The following is a 12651-nucleotide window of genomic DNA, read 5'->3' as shown; positions in this document are numbered from 1 at the left end:
TTTGTGCTCTAATATAAGCTTCATATAATGGGATATATAGAGATCTATCTGTGTATGCTTGTTTAGGGTACTTAATGTTTCCAAGACTTCATGTCCTTAGTTAGGATTACAGCTGTACTTTTTCTGGTGGTGTCATCTAAATTTCTCCACAGCTTGCTCATTTTTTCTAGGGCACTGAGAGCATTTTTGTACAACATATTCTTTTGAAACAGCTTATTCTTCATGTGGAAATAGGCAAAGAGAGAGAGAGAGAGAGAACACATTGTTTGTTATTTACTGTAGCCCTAATCCCCAGGACCTGTATCCAAGTTGTCTGATGGAATAATTTTATCTTCCGTGCTTCAGATCTGCTTGGCACTAAAGTTAGGGGTGTTTGTCTCCTTTCTAGCGCTCTACTAGCCGACAGTTTGTTGATGGTCCCCCTGGACCTGTAAAGAAAACTCGTTCCATTGGCTCCACAGTAGACCAGGTAAGAATAGTCAGGCCAAGGTAACAGAGATTACTGGCCCCAAGCATTAAAACTCCTCTGAGTCAGCATTGCAGCATTGTTTTGAGAGAGATGATGTTTGGTTAAAGTTTTTGTTTGTTTTTTGAGACAGAGTTTTGTTCTTGTTGCCCAGGCTGGAGTGCAATGACACCATCTTGGCTCACTGTATGTAACCTCTGCCTCCCAGATTCAAGTGATTCTCTTGTCTCAGCCTCCCAAATAGCTGGGATTACAGGCGCATGCCACTACGCCTGGCTAATTTTTGTATTTTTAGTAGAGACAGGGTTTCATCATATTGGTCAGGCTGGTCTCGAACTCCTGACCAGGTGATCCGCCCGCCTCGGCCTCCCAAAGTGCTGGGATTACAGGCGTGAGCCTCCGTGCCTGGCCTTTGGTTAAAGTTTTTCTATGCAGTAGGATCCTTATCCATATGAATGGAATTACTCTGATTAAGTAAACAACTGTCGGAGTGAGTCTTAGTTGCTTGAATATATACCCCCATGACCTATGTTTATCTTCTTAAGTATGAGATTTCTTTATTTTTACTTTTTAAAGTAGAGGGGGAGTCTCTCCTTGCTGCGCAGGATGATCTCGAACTGCTGGGCTCAAGTGATCTTTCCACCTTGGCCTCCCAAAATGCTGGGATTGAAGGCATGAGCCACTGCACCCAGCCAAACATGAGATTTCAACATAAGAATGTTTCAGGTCGGACGCGGTAGCTCACGCCTGTAATCCCTGCACTTCTGGAGGCCTAGGCGAGTGGATGATCACCTGAGGTCAGGAGTTCAAGACCAGCCTGGTCAACATGGCGAAATCTCGTCTCTACTAAAAATACAAAAATCAGTCGGCCAGGCGCAGTGGCTCCTGCCTGTAATCCTAGCACTTTGGGAGGCCGAGGCAGGTGAATCACGAGGTCAGGAGATTGAGACCATCCTGGCTAACACAGTGAAACCCCATCTCTACTAAAAATACAAAAACTTAGCTGTGCGTGGTGGCGGATCCCTGCAGTCCCAGCTACTTGGGAGGCTGAGGCAGGAGAATGGCGTGAACCCGGGAGGTGGAGCTTGCAGTCAGCCGATATTGGGCCACTGTACTCCAGCCTGGGCGACAGAGCGAGACTCCGTCTCAAAAAAAAAAAAAAAAAAAATCAGTCAGGTGTGGTGGCACACGCTTGTAATCCCAGCTACTCAGGAGGCTGAGGCAGGAGAATCCCTTGAACCTGGGAGGCGGAGGTTGCAGTGAGCCGAGATCATGCCACTGTACTACAGCCTGGGTGGTAGAGTGAAAAACTTTGTCTCAAAAAAAAAAAAGTTTCAGACTGGGGTCTTAAGTCTTGACTAAGACTAAGGAATTTTTTTACCTGCTCCAAAATACCCTATAGTGGAGGGTAAGTTAGATTCTTTGTTTGTGTTTCCTCATTACTGCTTTTGTTGCAGGGGAATGAATCCATAGTTGCAAAAACTACAGTGACTGTTCCCAATGATGGCGGGCCCATCGAAGCTGTGTCCACTATTGAGACTGTGCCGTATTGGACCAGGAGCCGAAGGAAAACAGGTCCATTGAATTTGTGACTAAACTGGCCTGTGTAAAACAACTAGTAAAATTTTGGAGAGTTGGTTTCTTAGAACCCTCCTGGGGCAGGGATTGGATGTATTGGGTAGTTTCTTACTGCTGCATACCGAGGACCAGAGAACTGCTTGTGTCATGCTTTACCTTTGAATTGCTAGCCCACTTGCATAACTTTAGTTTTTCTTGAAACTATTTTTTTACGTAGCCATTAGTACTCACTTTTGGCTATGATAACAGATTACTGTTTATCTCCCAGTTAAAATTGGAGCTAAAATTTAGAAGGAGCAAAATACTTAAGACACAAAGCTTAAAAGTTGCTTGTTTTCTAGGTACTTTACAACCTTGGAACAGTGACTCCACCCTGAACAGCAGGCAGCTGGAGCCAAGAACGGAGACAGACAGTGTGGGCACACCACAGAGTAATGGAGGGATGCGCCTGCATGACTTTGTTTCTAAGACGGTAAATCTGTGATTGCTGTTTGTGTTTTAATTTTTTAATTGTGAAAGTAATAAATACCAGGAATAAAGTTAAATACTTCAGTGTTATAAAGTTAAATGTCAAATTTCCTTCCTCATTCCAATTTTACTCTCCAGAAGTAACTGTTGGTTACAGAGGTAAGTTTCTTTCCATTCTGTGAATAATACTAAATTAAAGAGACCAACTTTTCTGAAGCAATTGTTAGTTTTTTTTTTTTTTTGAGACAGTCTTACTCTGTCACCCAGGCTGGAGTGCAGTGGTGTGATCATAGCTCACTGTAGCCTTAACCTCCCAGTCTCAAGCAATCCTCCTGCCTCAGCCTCCTGAGTAGTAGGGATACAGATGTGTGCCACCACGCCTGGCTAATTTTTAAATTTTTTTGTAGAGACTTGGTCTTGCTATGTTGCCCAGGCTGGTCCCGAACTCCTGGGCTCAAATGCTCCCCCTGCCTCAGCTCCCAAAGTCCTGGGATTACAGGCATGAGCTACCATGCCTGGCCCATTGTTAGTACTTTTTAGTGACACATGTTTACATTTTTTCTTGAATATATCACCTGAGATTTTCAAAATGTTTTGCTTTTGTACCATTTTATTTCCTTATAAAAATCCAAGCAAATTAACTGAGGCTCAGAGGAGTTAATTGACATTTTTGAGCCACATGATAGTAAGTGACAGATTTCACATCCAGGTTTTCTTTTTTCTTTTTTTTTTGAGACGGAGTCTCACTCTGTTGCCCAGGCTGGAGTGCAGTGGTGCGATTTTGGCTCACTGCAAACTCTGCCTCCCGGGTTCAAGCGATCCTCCTGCCTCAGCCTCCCGAGTAGCTGGGATTACAGGTGCCCACCACTATGCCCGGCCAATTTTTGTACTTTTAGTAGAGATGGGGTTTCACCATGTTGGCCAGGCTGGTCTCAAACTACTGACCTCAGGTGATCCTCCCGCCTCAGCCTCCCAAAGTGCTGGGATTACAGGCGTGAGCCACCATCCCCTGCCAACATCCAAGTTTTCTGCTTTTTGTAAACAAGTTCTTTCCACTATCGCACACTGCTGCCTTCCAGTGGGATGACCTTAAACAAGTTACTTAAACTCTCTTTGCTTCTGTTTCCTCATCTTAAAATGAAGAAAAAAACCTATCTTACGGGATTACTGTGAGAATTACATATGTAAATATGTCTAAAGGGCTTAGAAAATTTTTTGGCACATGCTACGTGCTCAATAAATGTTAGTTGATTATGGCTGGGCACAGTGGCTCACGCCTGTAATCCCAGCACTTAGGGAGACTGAGGTAGGCAGATCACCTGAGGTCGGGACTTCGAGACCAGCCTGACCAACATGGAGAAACCCTGTCTCTACTAACAATATAAAAATTAGCCGGTCGTGGTGGTGCATGCCTGTAATCCCAGCTACTTGGGAGGCTGAGGCAGGAGAATCGCTTGAACCCGGGAGGTGGAGGTTGCAGTGAGCCAACCTCTACCACGCCATTGCACTCCAGCCTGGGCAACAAGAGCGAAACTCTGTCTCAAAAAAAGACAAAAAAAGGCTAGGCCCAGTGGCTCACGCCTGTAATCCCACCACTTTGGGAGGCCGAGGTGGGTGAATCACAAGGTCAGGAGTTCGAGACCAGCCTGGCCAACATGGTGAAACCCTGTCTCTACTAAAAATATGAAAAATTAGCTGGGCGTAGTGGTGGGCACCTGTAATCCCAGTTACTCAGGAGGCTGAGGCAGGAGAATCGCTTGAACCTGGGAGGCAGAGGTTGCAGTGAGCTGAAATCACACCACTGACTCCAGGCCATGCAACAGAGAGATTAGGTCTCAAAAAAAAAAAAAGTTAGTTGATTATGATGATAATTTTCTAATTCATATCACTCTGTTCCTCCTGCCCTGTTTTATTCCAGGTTATTAAACCTGAATCCTGTGTTCCATGTGGAAAGCGGATAAAATTTGGCAAATTATCTCTGAAGTGTCGAGACTGTCGTGTGGTCTGTCATCCAGAATGTCGGGACCGCTGTCCCCTTCCCTGCATTCCTACCCTGATAGGAACACCTGTCAAGATTGGAGAGGTATGACTTATGCAAGCCGTCATTGTTTTATGGCCTCTTTATTCGCCTTTCAGAGGCTTAGTGTCAGTTTTTGTTCTAAAATTAATCATCTCAAATATATTTCTTTCCACAAATAATGAATAGAATTGTAAGATATTTACTTGTAGAAGAGTCCTGTTTGGGTTTGTCTGTCTAATACCTTTCTAAACCAAACTTCTTTCCCCACCCCTTTTTCCTTCTTGCTCTTCCCTGCTTCTCCTTTTCTCTTCTTTCTTCCTTCCTTCCTCCCCTTCATCCCATTTTGAAAAATTTCAGACATGTATAAAACTAGAGAAATTAGTATAACTAACCCCTGGTTCTTATCACTTAACTTCCATGATTACTAACTTGTGTCCATTTTTTTTTTTTTTTTTTTTTTTTTTAGCTCTATTGCCTAGGCTGGAGTGCACTGGCATGATCTCAGCTCACTGCAACCTCCGCCCCGCTGGGCTCAAGCGATTTTCTTGCCTCAGCCTCCCAAGTACCTGGAATTACAGGCATGTACCACCACCATGCCTGGCTAATTTTTTTTTTTGGTTGTATTTTTTAGTAGAGATGGGGTTTCATCATGTTGGCCAGGGTGGTCTCAAGCTCCTGACCTCAAGTGATCCACCCACCTCAGCCTCTCAAAGTGCTGAGACTACAGGCGTGAGCCACTGCGCCTGGCCATGTCCATTCTTTTTTTAATGTCTCTTTTTTTTTGAGACAGAGTTTCCCTGTCATCCAGGCTGGAGTGCAGTGTTGCAACTTTGGCTCACTGCAGCCTCTGTCTCCTGGGCTCAAGTGATTCTCATGCCTCAGCCTCCCAAGTTGCTGGGACTACAGCCATGTGCCACCATGCTCAACTAATTTTTTTGTATTTTTAGTAGAGACAGGGTTTTGCCATGTTGGCCAGGCTGGTCTTGAAATCCTGACCTCAAGTGATCCGCCTGCCTCGGCCTCCTAAAGTGTTGGGATTCTAGGTGTGCGCCACGGCACCCAGCCTTTATGTCTGTTCTTGATTTACCAATACTGTCGTTGCCTCCTCCTGACTCTGTCCAATGAATTACTTGGAAGCAAATCTCAGCTATCATATAATTTTATCTGTGATAAAATTATCTTCTATTCTTGCTCTTATGTTAGACATACTTCATAATAGGGTATCAAGATTAAGTTGCTTATTTCCAAATATTTAACCAGTTTAATCCAAACTGATTAAATCCATTAAGAAATTATTTATTGCTGAGCGTGGTAGCTCATGCCTGTAATCCCAGCACTTTGGGAGGCTGAGGCAGGAAAATCACTTGAGCTCAAGAGTTTGAGACCAGCCTGGACAACAAAGCAAGACTCCATCTCTACAAAGAATAAATAAATAAGTTAGCCAGGTTAGTGGTGTGCGCCTGTGTTTGTAGCTCCTCAGGAGCTAGGTTGGACTATTGCTTGAGGTAGGGAGGTTGAAACTGCAGTGAGCTGTGATCACACCACTGCACTCCAGCCTGGGGAATAGAGCAAGACCCTATCTCAAAAAAAAAAAAAAAAAAATTATTATGTAAGCAACATTAGCAAGAATCAAAATGACTATCTTCCTACCTACTCTTCAGCAAATCAAATGTTATTTTCCCCTGATCTTACAAGTTCTTATCCATGCCTGTACTTTTTTTTTTTTTTTTGAGAGGGAGTTTTGTTCTTGTTGCCCAGGCTGGAGTGCAATGGCACGATCTCGGCTCACCACAGCCTCCGCCTCCTGGGTTCAAGCGATTCTCCTGCCTCAGCCTCCCTCGTAGCTGGAATTACAGGCATGTGCCACCATGCCTGGCTAATTTTGTATTTTTAGTAGAGACAGGGTTTCTCCATGTTAGTCAGGCAGGTCTCAAACTCCTGACCTCAGGTGTTCCGCCCACCTCGGCCTCCTGCAGTGCTGGGATTACAGGCGTGAGCTACCGCGCCTGGCCGCCTGTACTTTTTTTTACACATGTTCTGTACTCTAATATACAACCATGGAGTTCTCCCCTACAGGTAGGTTTGTGTCATAATCAACTGTGATAAGATGTGTTAAATAATTTTTTTTACTGAGAATAATGAAAGTATACACAATTTTTTTCTCTTATTCCAGCTTTCTTCTGTTAGAAAAAAAAATCTGTTCAGAGTAATAAATTATTTTATATTAAAGGCTATACCTGTAACCTCATTATTGCTTGTTTTCTGCTGTCCTTGAGTGGATGAGAAGGAGGTAGTTATAGCTGGTGGTCTTATTCCTTGTTCACATAACAGTGTGATATATAAAAAAAAGAAAAAAAAAGTGTGGTATATATGATAATAAATCAGTCCTGGTGTGGAGGTAGGAAAAATAATTGAGAGTCTCTTTTAATATATGCTTTGGGAATAGGAACGTAAAAGTAGACATGATGTCCCAATTTGAGAATAAGATTGGAGGTGGTTCTTCGCATGTGGTCTTCATCTGTTGATCTACATGGTATAAATAATAATTTAAAGCTCTTTTTTTTCCAGGGAATGCTGGCAGACTTTGTGTCCCAGACTTCTCCAATGATCCCCTCCATTGTTGTGCATTGTGTAAATGAGATTGAGCAAAGAGGTCTGACTGAGGTAAGAGTCAACTGTAGGAGATGGTGAATTTGTTATTTGTGTTAATTAGGAGGTTTTTAAATAAAAATGTCATCTTGATAATAGACAGGCCTGTATAGGATCTCTGGCTGTGACCGCACAGTAAAAGAGCTGAAAGAGAAATTCCTCAGAGTGAAAACTGTACCCCTCCTCAGCAAAGTGGATGATATCCATGCTGTCTGTAGCCTTCTAAAAGACTTTCTTCGAAACCTCAAAGAACCTCTTCTGACCTTTCGCCTAAACAAAGCCTTTATGGAAGCAGCAGGTAAGGGCAGATGTAATAGTTGAATATGAATTCCTCCACAGCACTAGTTTTTCTTACTCTTTTTATTGTTTTATTTATTTTTTATTTTTTAGACGGAGTGTCACTCTGTCACCCAGGCTGAAGTCAGTGGCGCGATCTCAGCTCACTGCAACCTCCGTCTCCCAGGTTCAAGCAATAATCCTGCCTCAGCCTCCTGAGTAGCTAGGATTACAGGCATGTGCCACCACGCCCGGCTAATTTTTTGTATTTTTAGTAGAGCCGGGGTTTCACCATGTTAGCCAGGATGGTCTCGATCTCCTGACCCTGTGATTTGCCTGCCTCGGCCTCCCAAAGTGCTGCGATTACAGGCGTGAGCCACCGTGCCCCAGCTTTTTTTTTTTTTTTTTTTTTTTAAGATGGAGTCTTTCTGTCATCCAGGCTGGAGTGCAGTGGCGCTATCGGCTCACTGCAACCTCAGCCTCCTGAATAGCTGAGATTACAGGTGTGCGCCACCACCACACCCAGCTAATTTTTCATATTTTTAGTAGAAATGGTGTTACACCATGTTAGCCGGGCTGGTCTCAAACTCCTGACCTCAGGTGATCCACCCACCTCGTCCTCCCAAAGTGCTGGGATTACAGGCATGAGCCACCATGCCTGGCCACCTTACTCTTTTTATTAGCTCTTGCCTAGTACAGTGCCTGAAACAGTAGGTGCTCAAGTAGTTTGGTGGATGAGTAACTGTATGCGTGTCACCCTTGCCTGTCCTCTTCCTTTCTCATTACGTTATTGTGTACAGTGCTCTTCCTTTCTTTCCTTCCTCTCCAGTTAGACTGGAGCTTTTTCAATTCTTAGAATATACCAAGTTTACTCCCTACCTTAAGGCCTTCACATTTGTTGTCTCAACCTGAATGCTCTTACATTAGATACTGTATGGTTTGCTCCTTTATTTCTTTCATATTTCTCTTCATATACTTGTCCCCAGAAACACCTTTCCTGACAACCTTGTCTAGATTAACGGCTCTCATTTCTTTCTAGCTTCTTGCCTGCCTTGTTTTCTTCATTTATGTATCACTCTACCTGATAGGTATTTGCTTTTTGACTGGCTCCACCAATAGAATGTAGGTTCCATAAGGTAAGGGCTTTGTTTACTTCTGCTTTATCCTCAGCACTTGTACCTGGCACATCGTAGGCCCTTAAATATGTCTTATGAATGAATACCTTCTTGGTAATTGTAGTCACTGCAATTGTATGCCTGTCTTCCTAGCACATTGGTTGCCAACTGCTTTCCCTAACTGCAAAGGCCAATTTTTTAAAAGTTCTGACTTCTAATATTGAGCTGTTGGCCAGTATCCTGCTTGTTAATGAAACTAGAGTCTGATGTAGTCATGAACTAATCAGGAGTTTCAGAAGCTTACTGTATAGATGAGACTTTGTGGTCGATAACTTGGAAGCCTGCTGTCAAGGGAAAGAAGTCTAGGCCTCTTGGTGCTTTCTTTTCGATTACAGAAATCACAGATGAAGACAACAGTATAGCTGCCATGTACCAAGCTGTTGGTGAACTGCCCCAGGCCAACAGGGACACATTAGCTTTTCTCATGATTCACTTGCAGAGGTGAGTACAGCAGAAACTTGTTCTGGGAGTTAGGGAATTTTTTTCCAAGGGGAAGATAATGTGGGTTGAGTGTTTTTGGGGGTATGAGGGATGAATTGTTTTATTATAGAATTTATATTTTGGTCTGCATTTAAGCAAGGAGCAAGACTTCTAATTTAATATTCTTTTGCTTAGGGTGGCTCAGAGTCCACATACTAAAATGGATGTTGCCAATCTGGCTAAAGTCTTTGGCCCTACAATAGTGGCCCATGCTGTGCCCAATCCAGACCCAGTGACAATGTTACAGGACATCAAGCGTCAACCCAAGGTAGGTAGGTGCGTGTGTGTGTGTGTATGAACTTGTGTAATGTGATAACATGAAAGAAAGTTGAGAAGCCCTGAGCTTTGGAAGTTTGCTAACAGATTTGCTGGCTTTTAGGTGGTTGAGCGCCTGCTTTCCTTGCCCCTGGAATATTGGAGTCAGTTCATGATGGTGGAGCAAGAGAACATTGACCCCCTACATGTCATTGAAAACTCAAATGCCTTTTCAACACCACAGACACCAGATATTAAAGGTAAGGCCCAAGATGTGCTTCTTCAGGGACTTGACTCCCTCTTTAGTTTTAGTCATGTGGCCTCTTCCTGCCTTTGCTAGAGCTGTTTGAAAATTCTGACATTAAAGGAAAATTTGTATAATTCTACCATCGTAATTTTTTTTTGCTTTTCCATGTTCTCCTTTCTTTATCCATATGGATATATGGTTTTTAAATATAGATATAATAGGCTGGGCGTGGTGGCTCACACCTGTAGTCCCAGCACTTTGGGAGGGAGGCTGAGGCGGATCACAAGGTCAGGGGATTGAGACCATCCTGGCCAACATGGTGAAACCCCATCTCTACTAAAGATACAAAAATTAGCTGGGTGTGGTGGTGCATGCCTGTAATCCCAGCTACCAGGGTGGCTGAGGCACAAGAATTGCTGGAACCCAGGAGGCGGAATTTGCAGTGAGCTGAGATCCCGCCACTGCACTCCAGCCTGGTGACAGAGTGAGACTCTGTCTAAAAAAAAAAAAAAAAAAAAAAAAAAAAAACATATAATAATAGTTTAAATATAATTCATTCTTATTTCACTTAGCATGTTGTGAGAACTTTTTCTCATATATAATCTTATTTATCATTTACTTAAATGTGCTAGTAGGTATTAACATTATTTTTCAATTTTTCATAATTACAAGTAATGCTATAGTCAATATAGCATTTCTCTTAATGATAAATTCCCAAGAGTGGGAATCACTGAATTAAATGGCTTGAACATTTTTATGTATCTTGATATGTTTTACCAACTTGATTTCTTAAATGTCTTACAGGCTTTTGCCAATTTATATTGCTAACCAACAATTTTATATGAATAGGCTGGTTTCACTCCAGTCTCACTGGCATTGGAGACCCATTCTTTCATTATTGCAAGTTCCTTCTAAGAGAGCATATTGCTTCTTCTAGTATAGCTAAAAGTCAGATGTTTAGATGTTAGATTTGTGAAGTGTGGAGTTAGAGAATGGCCTAAATCAGGAAGTGTCAGCTATTCATTGAGTTCAAAAGATACACTGGTGTGTTACAGAATGATGACAAAAATGATCTCTGGGACTTTGCTAGATGTCTAACCTTAGCTCTTAAGTGCTTCAGAGGGTAATCAGCTTAAAACTAGCCATCTAAAAAGATGCCTTCTTTTTTCCCATCTCTCTTAAAAATATGTCTGAACTTTGAAGTGAGTTTACTAGGACCTGTGACCACTCCTGAACATCAGCTTCTCAAGACTCCTTCATCTAGTTCCCTGTCACAGAGAGTTCGTTCCACCCTCACCAAGAACACTCCCAGGTATGCAGAATTGGCCTTCTTAGGAAATAAAAAACAACTGCTTTCTTAGACTTCTTATTATATTGAAGCTTATTGAAAGAAAAATTGCGTTCGATTTTAGCTAGCAACTAGACTTTAAAAGGGAACGTGGGGCTATAAGGATTCCTTCTTTAAAAAGGTTGTGAAAGTCTACTATTTCCCCTCTCTCGTTGTAGGTGACTAAGAGTACTTAAGCAACTATTGCAAAATAGTTGTCTAGGGTTTCCTACTTATAATGGGTTATATCAAGTAATTATAGTTGTTTATTCAACCATTTTTTATAGAATACTTTTCCAGTTCATTCTCTTTTTATTGTAGATTTGGGAGCAAAAGCAAGTCTGCCACTAACCTAGGACGACAAGGCAACTTTTTTGCTTCTCCAATGCTCAAGTGAAGTCACATCTGCCTGTTACTTCCCAGCATTGACTGACTATAAGAAAGGACACATCTGTACCCTGCTCTGCAGCCTCCTGTACTCATTACTACTTTTAGCATTCTCCAGGCTTTTACTCAAGTTTAATTGTGCATGAGGGTTTTATTAAAACTATATATATCTCCCCTTCCTTCTCCTCAAGTCACATAATATCAGCACTTTGTGCTGGTGATTGTTAGGAGCTTTTAGATGAGACATCTTTCCAGGGGTAGAAGGGTTAGTATGGAATTGGTTGTGATTCTTTTTGGGGAAGGGGGTTATTGTTCCTTTGGCTTAAAGCCAAATGCTGCTCATAGAATGATCTTTCTCTGGTTTCATTTAGAACTGATTTCCATGAGACAATGACAGAAACCCTACCTATCTGATAAGATTAGCTTGTCTCAGGGTGGGAAGTGGGAGGGCGGGGCAAATAAAGGATTAGACCAGAGGATTTAGGATGCCTCCTTCTAAGAACCAGAAGTTCTCATTCCACATTATGAACTGAGCTATAATATGGAGCTTTCATAAAAATGGGATGCATTGAGGACAGAACTAGTGATGGGAGTATGCATAGCTTTAATTTGGATGATTAGGTCTTTAATAATGTTGAGTGGCACAACCTTGTAAATGTGAAAGTACAACATGTATTTATCTCTGATGTGCCGCTGGCTGAACTTTTGGTTCATTTGGGGTCAAAGCCAGTTTTTCTTTTAAAATTGAATTCATTCTGATGCTTGACCCCCATACCCCCAACCTTGTCCAGTGGAGCCCAACTTCTAAAGGTCAATATATCGTCCTTTGGCATCCCAACTAACAATAAAGAGTAGGCTATAAGGGAAGATTGTCAATATTTTATGTGGTAAGAAAAGCCGGTCATTTTTTGTTTGCACTTTGGATGCTGAAATTTTCCCATGGAACATAGCCACATCTAGATAGATGTGAGCTTTTTCTTCTGTTAAAATTATTCTTAATGTCTGTAAAAATGATTTTCTTCTGTAGAATGTTTGACTTCATATTGACCCTTATCTGTAAAACACCTATTTGGGATAATATTTGGAAAAAAAGTAAATAGCTTTTTCAAAATGAACATGAGGCTGGTTTTCTTGTCTTGCAAGGTAATTTTCAATGCCTTTTAGAAAATCATTTCTGGGGCTGGGCGTGGTGGCTTATGCCTCTAATCCCAGCACTTTGGGAGGCCAAGATGGGTGGATCACCTGAGGTCAAGAGTTTGAGATATGGCCAAACTCCGTCTCTACAAAAAACACAAAATTAACTGGGCATGGTGGCACACGCCT

The 12651-nt window shown here is 42.2% G+C and overlaps 1 protein-coding gene across 15 annotated transcripts in view; it reads left to right on the top strand.

Annotated features, from left to right (window-relative positions):
- The window catches only part of RACGAP1 (Rac GTPase activating protein 1), a 35461-nt gene extending 23018 nt beyond the window's left edge, over positions 1–12443 (top strand). For 11 of the 15 annotated variants that reach the window (XM_009247696.4, XM_024257052.3, XM_009247694.4 and 8 more), the window contains 11 exons: positions 389–469; positions 1924–2041; positions 2386–2516; positions 4431–4595; positions 7101–7196; positions 7281–7479; positions 8968–9073; positions 9248–9380; positions 9492–9627; positions 10818–10926; positions 11263–12443. In XM_009247696.4, the coding sequence (XP_009245971.2) occupies positions 389–469; positions 1924–2041; positions 2386–2516; positions 4431–4595; positions 7101–7196; positions 7281–7479; positions 8968–9073; positions 9248–9380; positions 9492–9627; positions 10818–10926; positions 11263–11338 (1350 nt within the window). In that variant the 3' untranslated portion in view covers positions 11339–12443. The remainder of the gene's footprint in view (positions 1–388; positions 470–1923; positions 2042–2385; positions 2517–4430; positions 4596–7100; positions 7197–7280; positions 7480–8967; positions 9074–9247; positions 9381–9491; positions 9628–10817; positions 10927–11262) is intronic. The other 4 variants (XM_063712145.1, XM_024257050.3, XM_063712146.1 and 1 more) reach the window with 1 other exon arrangement.
- The last annotated feature ends 208 nt before the right edge of the window (positions 12444–12651 follow it).

The sequence above is a fragment of the Pongo abelii genome, chromosome 10 (assembly GCF_028885655.2).
Source record: "Pongo abelii isolate AG06213 chromosome 10, NHGRI_mPonAbe1-v2.0_pri, whole genome shotgun sequence".
Taxonomy (NCBI): Eukaryota; Metazoa; Chordata; class Mammalia; order Primates; family Hominidae; genus Pongo; species Pongo abelii.
Note: the sequence above shows the minus strand (reverse complement) of the source record. Positions and strands in the feature narration are given on the sequence as shown.